The sequence below is a fragment of the Peromyscus californicus genome, unplaced genomic scaffold (genome assembly GCF_007827085.1).
Source record: "Peromyscus californicus insignis strain IS unplaced genomic scaffold, ASM782708v3 Scaffold_7__1_contigs__length_154581171, whole genome shotgun sequence".
In the NCBI taxonomy this organism is placed as follows: Eukaryota; Metazoa; Chordata; class Mammalia; order Rodentia; family Cricetidae; genus Peromyscus; species Peromyscus californicus.
In genome coordinates, this window is record NW_026294595.1 from 27622367 (window position 1) to 27636698 (window position 14332).

The 14332-nt window shown below is 45.7% G+C and overlaps 1 protein-coding gene across 2 annotated transcripts in view; it reads left to right on the forward strand.

The window, feature by feature from the left end:
- Positions 1-14332, forward strand: part of Kif5c (kinesin family member 5C) — a 159783-nt gene that overhangs the window by 103513 nt on the left and 41938 nt on the right. For both annotated transcript variants that reach the window (XM_052725855.1, XM_052725854.1), the window contains exons 13-16: positions 4708-4776; positions 6868-7074; positions 9335-9481; positions 12712-12900. In XM_052725855.1, coding sequence (XP_052581815.1) covers positions 4708-4776; positions 6868-7074; positions 9335-9481; positions 12712-12900 — 612 coding nt within the window. The remainder of the gene's footprint in view (positions 1-4707; positions 4777-6867; positions 7075-9334; positions 9482-12711; positions 12901-14332) is intronic.

Sequence of the window (14332 nt, forward strand, 5' to 3'; positions counted from 1 at the left end):
CTAATGAAGCAGTTCTGGTCAAGATGTGGCCGCTGTCTCAGTTGTGGTTCTGCAGGATGCTTACAAGAAATTTATTGCTTGTGGGGAAAAGTCAGTTCCTCAGAGCTGAGAGCTCTCATTTGAAGACCGATGTCAGTGTGTTGTAACATGTCTGCCAGGCTCTGCCATTGCTAGAATCCAAGGGTACTGCAGGTTTAGGTTAGTGACTGCGGGCACTCAGGTATCTTTGAGGGGGTCTGGGACAGAGCACTGGAAAAACCTACTGCAGAATGCCTCAGTTACTCTTATATTTGTGCCTTCAGCCTTGAAGGGGGATGAGATAGGTTAGGTAGCACAGGTTTTTAGGTAAACACTTCCTGAGGGATTCATATGCTTATATGCAGGATTAATCAGGTGACCGACATAAAGTAGAGAGATACAGAAGAAGATGGACATGATAGGCTTTTATCGTGCTTTGCCTTGGCTTTGTGGGGTCAGTGTTCTCTTACAAAAGCAGCTTCTGCATGCCTATTCTATATATTAGCCAGATACTGACAGTCTTCCCCCTGGCACAAAGATGGAAGGGGCAGGCGCAGACACCAAGCCCCCTGGAGCTAAGGTAGGGCTACAGACAACTATGGATGCCTACCTTCCTGATTCCTGTTTTCTAGTTTGAGTGTGGTGGAAGTAGAAACCTTCATGGAAGTTTGATTAGAAGAACCAGGAAGTTGAGGTGGGGCGGGTGGTCTAGACAGACAAGTCCTCACTTCTCGAAATCTTTCTAGGTGGATTACTACAGGAGAGTAGGGCTATGTGAGTGTGCATGGGTGTGTTTGTCTCTTTCCTTCTATTCTGTGCCTCTCCTTTTCTTCTTGGAAAAGTCAACAGTAGTCCCAGCCTGGGACAAGGTAGGTGACCCTGAAGACTCAAGTGTGACTTTAGTTACGTGGCTTTAAGACTCTGAGCTTCAGACCTAATCACATTAAAAACGGATGGTCTTTCTACTGTGAAGCCCTTTTCAGAGGCAGACTGTTGAATAATGTAGTTTGACCATGCTAATAGGGGATGCTTAATCCTAGGACAAACTTTTAGGGCTCTGGTAGCCATGTAACTGCAAAGGCTAGAACAACGAAAAAGACTCTGTGAACAGCAAGTATCATTCTTCGCCAGTAAAGGTCCAGTTAGGAATCCCAGAGGCACAGAAATTAAATCAGCATGTCATGTGATCCTGGCATATTGCCCGTAAGATATCCTAAGCTCTTTCAGTTTATTTCATCAAGGTTGCTGATATTGTCAGTCTGGTTTAATCTTTTCTGTGGTGGTTCGGCTCAGGTGCCGTGGATGTAATCCCTCTGGCCCGGATGGAATAGCTTTGTTCTGGGAACATCACCATTAATCTTACAGGGCTCTGTCTTTGGGGTAAAGCCAGAGTCTGGTGTCACCTCTGCAAGCTGAGTGTGACTGGTTGCCTCGAGGATGCCCCTCTTCTTGTTTGTGGTTCTGGGAGTTATATGATACCCAAAGATTAAAGCAGAGTCATCCTATCTTTCCCAAAACATGTCGCACAAAATATCCATACTCATGAGAATTGGGTACTTGGCCTTTCAAGCTCTGGGTGTACTGTTCCCCTTTATTTTATGTGGGTATTATACTCAAGTCCTCAGCACAAAAGGAGATCAATAGTAAGTCAAAAGTTTATGCAAACTACGTGATTTCTCCGAAGAACTGTTATTGTTTTAAATAGTGAAGAAAACCCTATGTAATCCCTTCCTCTCCTCACAGATGCCCACATCTACAGATTCTTGGAGGGTGAGTCAGAATTGGTTCTGTGATGCTGAGAGATGTGGGAAAGAACAGAGCGCAGAGGTGATGCCCTGGAGGGCATCAAAGCTCATGGTCTCCTGTTAACCGTGTTTGTGAGCTGCTTGATTATGTCCCGCCAGCTGCCATTCTTATGTGGCCTCTCAAAGACTCCAAAGGATAGCCCCATGCTTCTGATGAAACTTTTAGGTGTTTATATACTTGGAGAATGCCCGGGTTGGGACATAGTGTCTTCTTGGATTATGGAATGGTAGAACTGAAAGTGTCTGGAATGAGGTGAAGCGTTAGCCTGGGTAGGTGCGTGTGTCTTCCTTAAGTTTTCACAGCCCACTGGTGGCAGAGCAGGAATGAGTTTTCATAGCTCTTGACCTTGAGCCCCACACTCTTTTCATTTTGACCTTAGACCTTTAACCAAGGTCATCCTTAGTGAATCTCTTTAGAACACAGTAGGAGAAAGAATTTCTCCAAAACCCTCTGTGCTGTTCCTCATGGGTCTAAGGACAGATACACCCCAAGGTCCCGCCGCTTGATGGAAAAGTATGCATTTCATAGTAGACCCGTGACTTAATGATGAGAGGTCCAGGGGAGATGTCCTGCTTGTCTGTATGCTATTCTCATCTGTAACTCAGGGCTCACAGATGTCAGTGGGGACCAAAATCTTCAGTATGTAACAGTATACTGTAACTGCTAGGTCCATCATTAGTCTCCTCTGTGTGTTCTCTTTGCTTGATGGAGAAGCCACATCATATGGGGACGTCAAAGGAGTGTCAGTATAATGGGGAGCTGGGTTATAGCATTGAAATATTGATGTTGGCCCTGTCTCTCCTTGGAGGCAGTGAATTCACGAGTGGTAAGTTGATTACATACTGTACTAATTACTGTGCAGCAAAAACATCTCCAGAATTAAAGGTGACCAGTGACCTTTTGACAACTGAGGTGACCGTATTATTTCATGCATAAGAAAATCCAACTACAAAATTAATTTCTGAAAAGTGCTTTGAAATCTGTTATCTCAGTGTGAGCGTGCTTAAACATGTCCTAAGAGATACACTTGGCATGCAGAAAGTACAGCGCACCTTTTTCAGAAAGGCTTAGGAAATTAAAATGAAATCAGAACAGACAACACTAAATCCTTAGGAAGGTGCTTTCATAAAGGGCAAATCTACTTCGGGAAAGGGCTCGAATGCTGATTTGCTCTCTGATGGAATCCTGTTTTCATTTTTCCCGGATGGGGCTGGGCCTTTTTTCCCCCATCACATCTCAGCTTGTCACCTGTCAGGGAGGAAGGCTGCATCTTCAGGCTTTGCCAAGAGTGCAGTATGAGAATGCAAGGTACCTCCCCCATCCTTTTTGTTTCTGTCACTCGGGGGCAGGCTTTAAAAAAAATTATTATTATTATTATTATTATTATTATTTTGCCTTGGGGGAGAGATGAGATAGTGCTCCTGAGGCTGAACTTCCTGGATCTTTTATGTGAAGCTGTTTACTCTTCTTGTGCTGAGGAACAAAAATACAAAATTGATCCTCGTAACTGACATGTTAAGTGTGTGACGGTGAAGAAAAACCTGTCCTACCAAATAGCGAGTGAGCCGCGGAAGCTCCCATCTTGGCAGTCATTCTTGGATTCTTCTGCCAGAAATCTGAGTTGGGAGGAAAATCATCAATATTTTATACAGCCATTGAAGGAACATTGGTGTATAACGTTCAGTGCAAATGGGCTTTCAGAGCAGAGCGGTGAAATCAAGTGTGTAGGGAAAGACCAAGACACGGTATAAGGATGTTCAGAGCCTGTGCTGTAGACTTGAGGATGCTGGTGCTCTTTGGAGGGCACTAGCTACAACATCCACTAACCACATGCCAGCTGGCAGAGAGGCCACCAAACGTGCTGTGGGTGTCTGTGGAAGAGTGGTTCTGTGACCAGGGCCTCTCACACACCCCTCTCACCTTGGAAACAGATCTAGAGTGCAGGAGAGGGGGTTTTAGCGGGGAAAACACCGAAGCAGAGCCTGGCACAGACAGTGGAGGACACTGACCTGGATTTGACTGCTTGGGGTGCATCCTGAGACAGGTCAGCAAACAGCACTTTTTCTCTTATAACCGAAGGATAGGGGAGCCTGAAGCCCCACTGTCACTTTTCACAGACTGAACTTAAAATTTCATTTGAAATCACGAAAACAGAGCAGTAAGGCCCCGTTCTTCCACAGTGGTGAGGAGTCAAGCCTGCCGCCTCTCCCTTAGAGATGGCTTGCTGCTGGGGAGGCCTGCAGTGCATTCTTCCTATCTCAGCAGCGACACCTAGTGGCAATGAAGAGAGCTGCTGCTTTTCCCACTTCAGTAGCAACTTGGAAAGAGGTGTTCCAGTGTGCACACCCAGCTGGTTGCAGGGTTTGTTTGCTTGTTTTGTCTTTACATTGACAAGACTATTGATTGCCAATCAAGAGGGCTGTCGATTGATACCAAAGAGAAAACTCCACATAAGCACTAGTTTTGCTACGCTAAGTAAACGGACATGGTGTGGAAATAGTGGTCTGTCCTTTCTGTCACTTGGCATCATTCCTGGTCACAGATTTGCTTGACAGTCCATTCTGTTGACATTGTTAACATCTTTGTTTGGGGAAGGATGTATTTGGAGTCCCTTTCAGTTCCCAAGTACCAGACCTCTGATTTCTGGATGGACAGGATTTGGGTTCGCTTTGTAGATATTATATTTTCCAGAAAGAAAGCTGGATGAGAAATACACCAATCGATAAGCTCCTGGAATTGTCTCCAGCTCTACCCGCCCCCCTCTCCCCCCAAATCTAATGAGTGAACTTAGGACTAGCCTCTTGGTGTCTGATTCTGGAAGGGAAACCAGGGTATCAAAATTGACATAACTAACCCCCAATTAAACTTGATGCTTCATTTCAGGATGATGAAATTAACCAGCAGAGCCAGCTGGCTGAAAAACTAAAGCAACAGATGTTGGATCAGGATGAGGTAAAGAATGAAATCAATTCTTTTTTGCATTTTTTTTGTTAATTTTTGTTGTTAATGTGAGTCCTAGAAATTTAATTTGCAAATAACATTTTAAAAACCTTCAAGCATGTGGAGATCTCCTGTCAGTGTCCACTAAAGGTTGATTGTGGCTGTGCACAGAAAACAAATGTGTGGCTTTGTAGTCCTCTGAGGCCTAGGGAGTTACGCTGTGCTACACTTAGCCCTGGGAGGGCAGACACCTCTCTCCTGGTGATCGGAGGGTGGTTCGCACTCAGCCCCAGCAGAGGAGCACTCCGCTATTTTAGGACACTTCACCTCTGCATAGGAGCTGCCTCATCAAGAGAACGGTCTCACTATGACATTTTCATACGTGAGTCTAATATATTCTGATTGTATTCACCCCCTCTTCTCCCCTCCTGACTCACCTTCCCGTCCTGCTTTTCTTCTACTTCCTTTTCCAAGATAACTCTCTAGAATCCATATAGGACAGGAAGTATGTGACATTTGTCTTCCTGAGTCTGCCTAATTTCTTAATGTGATGATGTCTCAGCTCTTTTCCTACAAATGAAATAATCTCCTATTTATTACTAAATAAAATTTCATTATGTGTATATATCTATCAATCATCTGTCATCTATCTACCCACCTTTTGATTTGTGTATCCACCCACCCACCCATCCAACCATCCATCCATCCATCCACCCAATCTATCTCCCTATCACATTTCCTCTACCTAGACATCTATTGATGGATACCTAAGCTGGTTCTCTAACCTGTCTATTGCAAAGATCTGGCTTATGTTTTGGCATAGACCATGTTCTCCCACTGTCCTACAAGGGAAACAAAAACAAAAACAAATGTAGACCGTCAGAGGGAAAGTGAACTGGGACCTCAGTGCTGTGCGCCTGTACATTTGGTACACTGAAGAGGAGGAGGCCAGCTGTTTTCAACCTCCCCCTGACGGCATTCAGTTCTGCAGTAAATGTCTTTATTGCACTGTCTTGCCATGGATTGTACATACACGAACCCAAGCAAAGCACAACCAGCTAATTTATGAAGCACAGATAATTGGAAATTCTCTTGCTGAGGTTGCCTAAGTACTTTTCTCTTTTGTATTTTAAGATCTTTTGGCTTCCTTGCTAAAGGGCTGTTGACTGGCTCATATGATGCGGTGACGGCAGGTGGCGGGAGCTGATGCCCAGTCTCTGTGGCCCACACCCAGAAATCACTGTTCCTGTGACCATCTCCTTCCTCTTTGGTTCCCATCATCTTTACAACATAGTGGTTGTGATTGTGTAGGGAGACAGTCTGTGCCTTTGGAGTCCCAGAACCATATTTAACAGGTTTCTGTCTTACCTATGGTGGAAGGCACTTGCTTATGTTTGCTGTTCTCTGCATTTCCAAGGGAGCGACAGCTGCCTTCGATCAATTCCCTTTGTTAAGTTCAAACCTGAACTTTTTTTTCCCTGCAAAGCAATAAATAAATGTTCATTTTAGGGAAATCAGAATATAACAATGGGAACAAAGCCAAAGAAACCATCTACAAGCCCAGGAGCTCATTTTATCACGTGCCGGTGTTTGGGGTATAGTCTTCCATACATTCCTGAAACACATTAAGGAAATGCGACTTCATTTTTAAATACTTTCTGGTGATTTTGAAATCAGCTTCTGTACAGAATGAAATAAATCATGGCACTGTTTTCAAAAGCTCTGCCAGTGTCAGCATAGTCATTAGGAACGGTTCTCCCATCTTTTGTTAACCACAGAAAAGCTTTCTACACCATGGCGTGTGCGCGTGCGTGCGTGCGTGCATGTGTGTGCGTGTGTGTGTGTGTGTGTGTGTGTGTGTGTGTGTGTGTGTGTTTCAGTCTTTGACTTAAGCATAAAATTCTCAAGCTAAAAAGGAAAAAAGAGTTTTGGAATAACATTTGAAAATGTACTTAGCATTTGGAACCTACAGTGAGAGTTCCTGACAACCTGAGTGCTTCCAACCTGTTGTCTTGTATCTCGCTCTGAAGTTGCTCCGTGTGGGTAGAGCACAGGTCATTGACATATAATTAGTGGACTCACCATTCTCTCTCATTTCCCCAGCTTCTGGCTTCCACAAGAAGGGACTACGAGAAGATACAAGAGGAGTTGACACGCCTCCAGATTGAAAACGAGGCAGCCAAAGATGAAGTGAAAGAAGTCCTCCAGGCCCTGGAGGAACTGGCTGTCAATTACGACCAGAAGTCACAGGAAGTGGAGGACAAGACCAGGGCCAATGAGCAGCTGACCGATGAGCTGGCCCAGAAAACGGTTGGAGCAATAGTGTTATAGGGGCGGGACTTCCTTGTTGACAGGGTTATATAGGAAGGCAGTTGGCTGAATGCTTGTTGCTGTAAGAATCAGATTGCTCCCCGAGGCCTCTCCAACAGTCCTTTCACCACAGACTGCCTGGCACAGCTATTTTACACCCAGGAAACTTAAAACATCAGCAAGAATGCTTTTGGGAAATAGTTGAATGGAGATTCCAGATCCAGAAAAGGCTCAGTGAAAAATTTGACTTTATGACTCTTTGACCTCAGGCAAGATGTTTAAACATCTTGAATATTAATTGCTTTATCTATCAAAGTGGCAATAATATGCTCCTTGAGTGGCATGAGTATTAGTGGCCATTTATGTAAAGCACTGAGCAAGGACATGTGCATGTGATATAGTAATGATGAACAGTGAATAATACCAAGGCATTGTTAGGAAAGAGCAAATGTGTTATGCATTCCATTGTTTACATCCTAGTGACTGAGATTGCTCCCCTTACCCCAGCAACTTTGTCTAGCTTCAGGAGGCCAGAGGTGAGCTGGTCCTGTTAATGTGCATCCAGCCAGTGCATTGCTGTGTTTCCAGTTCTTCCCAGAGAGACAGATGCTGTGGCTTTTACTTGGTGAACGAGTGGCAGGCAGTGGGACCAGTGAGCATTTGGTGAGGTGGCTGTGCCATGCCTTTTGTTGCCTGGAGGTGGGTGGTAACGTTGAGTGGCCGTAGCCTACCGCTCTTGGTGCCTCGGCCTAGTGGCCTGGTGTCCTGGACTGTGCCAGACTGCCTTGTGGAGACATCAGTCCTGGGCATACAGAGCAGGTGGTGAGGACCGTGCTGGTGGTAGAGTGGACGGGAAGTCCTGCTCCCCACTTCCTACTGCATGGTGGAAGAAGGCCTTCCTCGTGGCTTCCTGGCAAAAGAACTGCTGTGCCTGTGGCATTGAAAATAAGGTGAAACGAGCAGTTGGCAATGGCGGCCTAAATCTCTGCAGTCCCACTTAGACACACGCTTCTGCTCTGTGTCTTCCTGGGTTTGTATAGCTTGTGTTTTGTGCTTCCCAAAGCAAGGCAAGGTTTTCCACACTGTGCTTATAACTTTGTGTCAAAAGAACTATTATCAGACTGCTTTCCTTTTTTCTAAATACATGGTAGTGACTAGCTGCAGTGGGAAAGTTGTACAAATGCCTCTTTGAATTAACTTGCAAGGCTCCAGGAGGACAAGACTTGCTCCAGTGTTGGCCGAGTTAGTGCCAAGGTGCTAGAAGAGGGGTATTCCATTGCTCTGAGTTAAGAACACGTTACTTCTCATGGTAACAAATATGGAGTGGAGAAAAGATTAATTTGCTGGAGTTTGGTGAGAAAATAGAATTTTTGCTGCTTGTTAAGGAACTGTACTATGGAAGTTGAGTAATTCTGAAAAATTACAGTGTTTGTCTTCCCTGAGGTTTAGAAGATGTTTTGGGTTGTTTTCTAGGCTCATTAATGTTTGTCTGGGCCGTTGATTCCAGACCCATTAATTAGGGTATTTGGAAGTGACCCAGGCAGCAGATTTTTGTTTGAGCATGGAACTGGGCGCCTTGAACTAGAACAAGGGGAATGAATCGACACTTGGTGAGTTAGAAGATGTGATTAAATACTGCAAACATAAGGGCGTCTTTTTGCACCGTTGTGTGCATGTGGAGGCCAGAGGTCAGCCTGGGGCGTCACTCGTCCGTGCTGTCAGTCTTGTTTCCTGAGACAGTCTCCTGGAACTCACTGAGTACGCTAGACTGGCTGGCCAGAGCCACAGGACTCCTTCCCCGCACTGAGATAACAAGTGTGCACCACCAGACCCAGATTTCTGTTACATAGTCTCAGGCCCCAAGTACCTTATTGACTAAGCCATCAGTCCAGTCCTTTAGTTATTTAAAAATCCTTATTACCTTTGACTTACGGGTGGAGGTCTGAGGACGGTTTGCTGGAGTCAGTCCTTGCCTTTACCTGCTGCGCCATCTTCTAGGCCCTGGCTTCATTTTCAATAACTCACTTTGCTAACGTGGATATTGTCAACATATCTGGTCTTACAAGATAACATCTGCGTATTACGTACCTCTGTCAGAGAACTGAGTGCCGAGTAACAGCTGGCCTTCCGAGTTCTCATGCACTGAGATCAGAGGAATGAAAGAAGAGTTGGGTCTGGCCTGGGCCGTGGAGCTCTGCAGACTGCAGATACGAAATTCACGAGCCTGCTTGGTAACTTGTGGTTGGATTTGTTTTTCCAGACGACTCTGACAACCACACAGAGAGAGCTGAGTCAGCTCCAGGAGCTTAGCAACCACCAGAGGAAGAGGGCCACGGAGATCCTGAACCTGCTGCTGAAGGATCTGGGGGAGATAGGTGGAATCATCGGCACCAACGATGTGAAGACGGTGAGCCGGGCTTCCGTCCCCTGTTCACACTTCGACTGCAGTGTGATCAGGACTTTGTGGCAACCCAAGCCTCAGGGCTGTGCGTGTGGCATGCTGGGAAATTCTTGAAGGCAGGAAGAAAAAAGCTGGTGCATGAAGGTTGTAGGGTGGAGGAGAGGTGCTATTTATTTGCCTTTCAGATCTGGAGAGTGTCTTCTAGCCTTGGTTGGTCTTACGTGACTTGGTTTCTTCCCCTGCCTAACTGGCAATGGGGGCTCAGCTGGGGGACTTTTGGGCCAGGCCTCAGTTGCCTCCTACCTAAGAACCCAGTGCAGGGAGAATTCCCCAGCCAAGCAGTATGAATTACGACAGCTTCTAGCTGCAAGTCACAGGCAGCTAACAACGGCTTTAGGAGTAAACCACACTTAATTATCGGCAACAGGAGAAGCCGGGAGCCTTGTTATTCAGTGTGACCTGTATCACCTGGGGCTAATTAGCTGTACAGACTGGAGGCCTACCTCAGACACACTGAAGCAGAAACCACCTTTTAACAAGATTCCCCAGGTGACTCGTGGCCTATTAAAGTCAGAGAAACAAATTTTGTTTCGGTGAAGTGGCTTCAGTAAGACAGAGGACCCAGCCTTTCTGTTTCCTTTCTGGCTGTCCTAGGCCTGTTTCACTTTCATATCGTTTACGTGTTTGCCTCATGTAGCAAGATCACTGCTATGGCACCGATCATCACATCTTTACTCGACTACATCCCGGGCAGTGTGGGCTACAACACTGATTGCTTTTATTCAGAAAGTCCCAGGAGATGTAGCCGGCAGGATGTAGGTCATATGGACCATCCCAAAGGAGAATAAGATGGCCATGAATGAATGGCCTTCTACCCTGCAGTTATGCATGCTGGTGCTCCTGAGGGCAAGGACGTGAGAGAGGTGGGGAAACAGAGGGTGGTCCAAAGTTGTCTCAAAGCTGGGAAGAGAAGGAAAAGAGAGAAAAAGAATGCTATCAGCCAAGAACGACAATGACTGGCCACAATATAGGTTCTCAGAAAAATAGGTTAGATAATTACAAAAATAGCTTTCAGGGGTAAACATTAGATGAAGTCAGCTTCACACTTTTGAGGTGTACTGTTGTGTTTTGAGGATGGTGGTGACCCCCAAAGCCTGCCCCTCGCTCTGAATGCTAGTGTTCCGCAGTTTTGATGAGCATAGCTTTCCAACGACAGAGGACCTTGGATGGAGCAGTTCTTGTGTTTGTTGATGACACTCGGTTGAGGAATGGTGTTCCTCAACTTGCTGCCCATGAATCCTGAAAACAGAGCCAGCTGAATGTCAGCTTGTTACCTTTACTGAGTGATCCTTCAGCGTGTTGGCAATGGTTAAACGCTGGGAAGCCCTGCAAACTTCCCCTCTGGGAAACAGAAAGCCATTGGAAGGTGCCGCAGGTCTAGGCTGAACATCTGAGACTTGGTACCTTGATGGCCGCTGAGTGTTTCGTGAGTCCCCGTGAGTGAGCAGAGCCGGAGCGCAGCATGGGCAGGCCCTGCCAGGTCGGTCCTGGCCTGGTGACTCTGTGCCTGAGGGGTAATTTTTTGAGCCACATGTTGGTGTTGAGCAAGGCAGTTCTGACACTGGGCTGATTAAAAGCTGCCCAGGACCGGGTGGAGCCGATTTATGGGAAGTTGCTGCTGACAGCACTAAGGGGGGGGGGGGTCTTTTTATGCTGAAGTGCTGACATGGAGCTGATGAAAACGCTAATGAAATCGAAGCATGTCTGCGCTTTGCCGTGAAAGGTCCTTCCTGCCAGAAGTTGGGTATTTTAAAATACTCATTGGGTGTTTGGAGATTATTTTTAGATTCCAGACATTGGATGCCCTGGTTAACTTCATTGATAACTCTCCCTTATAGATGGTGGAATTCTTAGAGGGCCTCGTTCCGTGGTGGACCGATGATAAAGGCTGCAAGTGTTTCCCACTCAGTGTGTCCATGGCGTTGCATTATGAGAGGGCTGGAATGAGGAGCGAAGTTGGGAGGCAAATCCCAGGCAGTCGCAAACCCAACTTGAGCCTAGCTAGTGCCTCTATGAAGGGGCGTCACAGCTGATTAGCTGTTAGCATAGAATTATGTTGGAATCACTGTTAAGTATTTTTTAATTCTAATAAGTTAAAATCACAGTGCAGACCTGCAGAACTATGTACTTTATATTTGCTACCAATTTTCAATGCTCATACTCAATACCGTTTACATCTTAGCTCTCAGATGTATACATGGAAAAAAAATGTCCAGTTAATGACAGCAGTAATGACATGAGGAGGTGGGAGGGGGCACTGAGAGGACACTAGAACGTTAGAAACTGGAGTTAGAGTCCTTGCCTTCAGCAGAAGCTGGCGTTCTTGGGCTGGAGTCTGCTGGGACAAAAGTCTTCCCAAGGTGCAAGGCTGCCCTCTGGTGGCCAAATATAGTACACATAAAGCTACTTCTCCATGGCTTGGCTTGTGTGCCATGCATCTCTATCGAAAATACCTTATTTCTGTTTTTTTGTTTGTTTGTTTGTTTGTTGTTGCTTCCAGTGGAGCTCTGAAACCAGAGCTAGATCATTCAGGAATTCCATCAGAATCATTGCTTCTTAATAAATTTAGGCTTGTTATTAGGTATCTTAATAAGTAGGTGCGAAAAGTCAAAGAAAAAGAGATCAGTAGCAGCAGGGAGACAGGCAGGGAAACCGTCACCACGATGAGAAGCTGGAATGAACGGTGTATTCTCAGGCGTTAGAGGTTTTGTTTGAAGTCCATGGAAAAAGTCTTTATAGTTCAGCCATTGCACATAGAGACATTGGGCTACCTCATCACTGTGGAGGGTGTGGAGAATTGAAATTCTGGGCCGAGCTTCTCTGCAGTGGGATTAAGGGCCCTTATAGGGACACTGTTGCAGTCATGAAGGGTAAGGCTTCTGAGAAATTTTCTCCTTTAAGAAATTCTTCACTAGTTTTTTTTTTTTTCTATGTCATCTTGTCTATCCTCAAATCAATGATAATGAAACGCACAGATAACTGAGGAGTATGTTGGATGGTAGTTTCTGACGGGAACTTTCTCATGGAGTCTCTGAGGACTTGACATTGACTTGGTAGAGTTTATTTTCAGTTTTCCCTATGATTAGACTTTTTGCCAAAAAGCTAGGGGCGTCTCAAGGACCTATGGTCAGGTTTCAAGGGATCCTCAGATTTCTGATGTTTCCTTCTGTGCACAGCTGGCAGATGTGAATGGAGTCATTGAAGAGGAGTTCACCATGGCGCGCCTGTACATTAGCAAGATGAAGTCGGAGGTCAAGTCCCTTGTGAACCGGAGCAAGCAACTGGAGAGTGCCCAGATGGACTCCAACAGGAAGATGAATGCCAGTGAACGGGAGCTGGCAGCTTGCCAGCTGTTGATCTCCCAGGTGGGCTGTCCATCCCTCTCCGTTCACACTCCTCTGTTGAGATCTGTTCCCTCCATGCTCTGCTTGGGGCTGGTGGTGTGGACTAGGGAGAGTCAAGACACTAGGTCAGTGAGAGCATGGCTCAGGTTATTCCAGCCACACCTTTTTGTCTTTTTGAGATAACAACATCACTTGGTAGCTCAGATTGGCATTGAACTCATGATCCTCCTGTCTCAGACCCATCCCTCATTCCCCTGTTAAATATGGATGATCGGTGTGTATTACCAAGCCTGGTCTCCAGGGTTATCCTTAAGGCTAGATATTGTTGTGTAAATTACCAAATCTCTCAAGGTTCTTCTGTCTTCTCTCAGTTAAGGCGACATTTCTACATCTGTAACTCCCTAGCACAGGGAAAGGTTGTGTGAATAGAAACTGCTGTTGTCAATGGTGGTGATGGGAACTGTTTCATTGTTTATCACATGCACACACGGCACTAAAAATCTTGTGTGCATTTTCTCGCTTGATCTTTAAAAAATTCTGTAGGCAGATTTTATTCTTTGGTTTTTTTTCTTCAAATAAAGATGTGATTATGATTAAGTATATTGTCCAAATACATAGTGGTGGAGCTGGACATAAACCAAGCTTGTGTCTTGGTTCCTGTAGCTCAGGGAGCTTTTCATTGGCCAGTTAGCAAGCCTGCTCTTTTCCCGTTGGAATGGTGTTTTCATCTCAGGAAGGTAGTTCAGAGGACCGTGGAGCAGTTCTGGGCTACACCGATGTGTAAGCACACTGTTCGGGTTTGAGATTTCTGAGATGGTGCCAGGGCGTGCTGCTCACTGCCATGTGACAGAGTCATTTGAGGAAGCAGGTACCAGTGTGGCCTAGAATGTCTCACAGTACCAGTAGGCAGACAAAAGAACATCCTATTCTGACATGCCTTAAACACGCAGTAATAGAAACAGCTTCAACCTAATTGTCTAAAATGGGTTCTATGGTTGTTTTTATATTAAGTAAAATAGTATTTAAAGGGTTATTCAGTGCTGATATGTGATGGAAAGTTGATAAGCACAATGAAATACAATTTAGTAATACCTTTGGAAAGCACTTTGGAAATACAAGAACCCGGAAAAAAAAATGTAAGTATCCTGAGTGTGTGTGTGTGTGTGTGCACGCACACACACACACACACACACACACACACACACACACACACGTGCTCACATAATGCACACATGTGGAGGCCAAAGGCTGACTTTGGGTACCTTCTTCCATTTCTTCCTTCTCTGTTTTTTGAGACAGGATATCTTAGTGACGTTAAACCTGGTGCTTGTGTTTTGGCTAGACGGCTGACCACCAGTCCCCTGGGACCTACCTGTCTTTGCCGGCCACCAGTCCCCTGGGACCCACCTGTCCTTGCCGGCCACCAGTCCCCTGGGACCCACCTGTCTTTGCC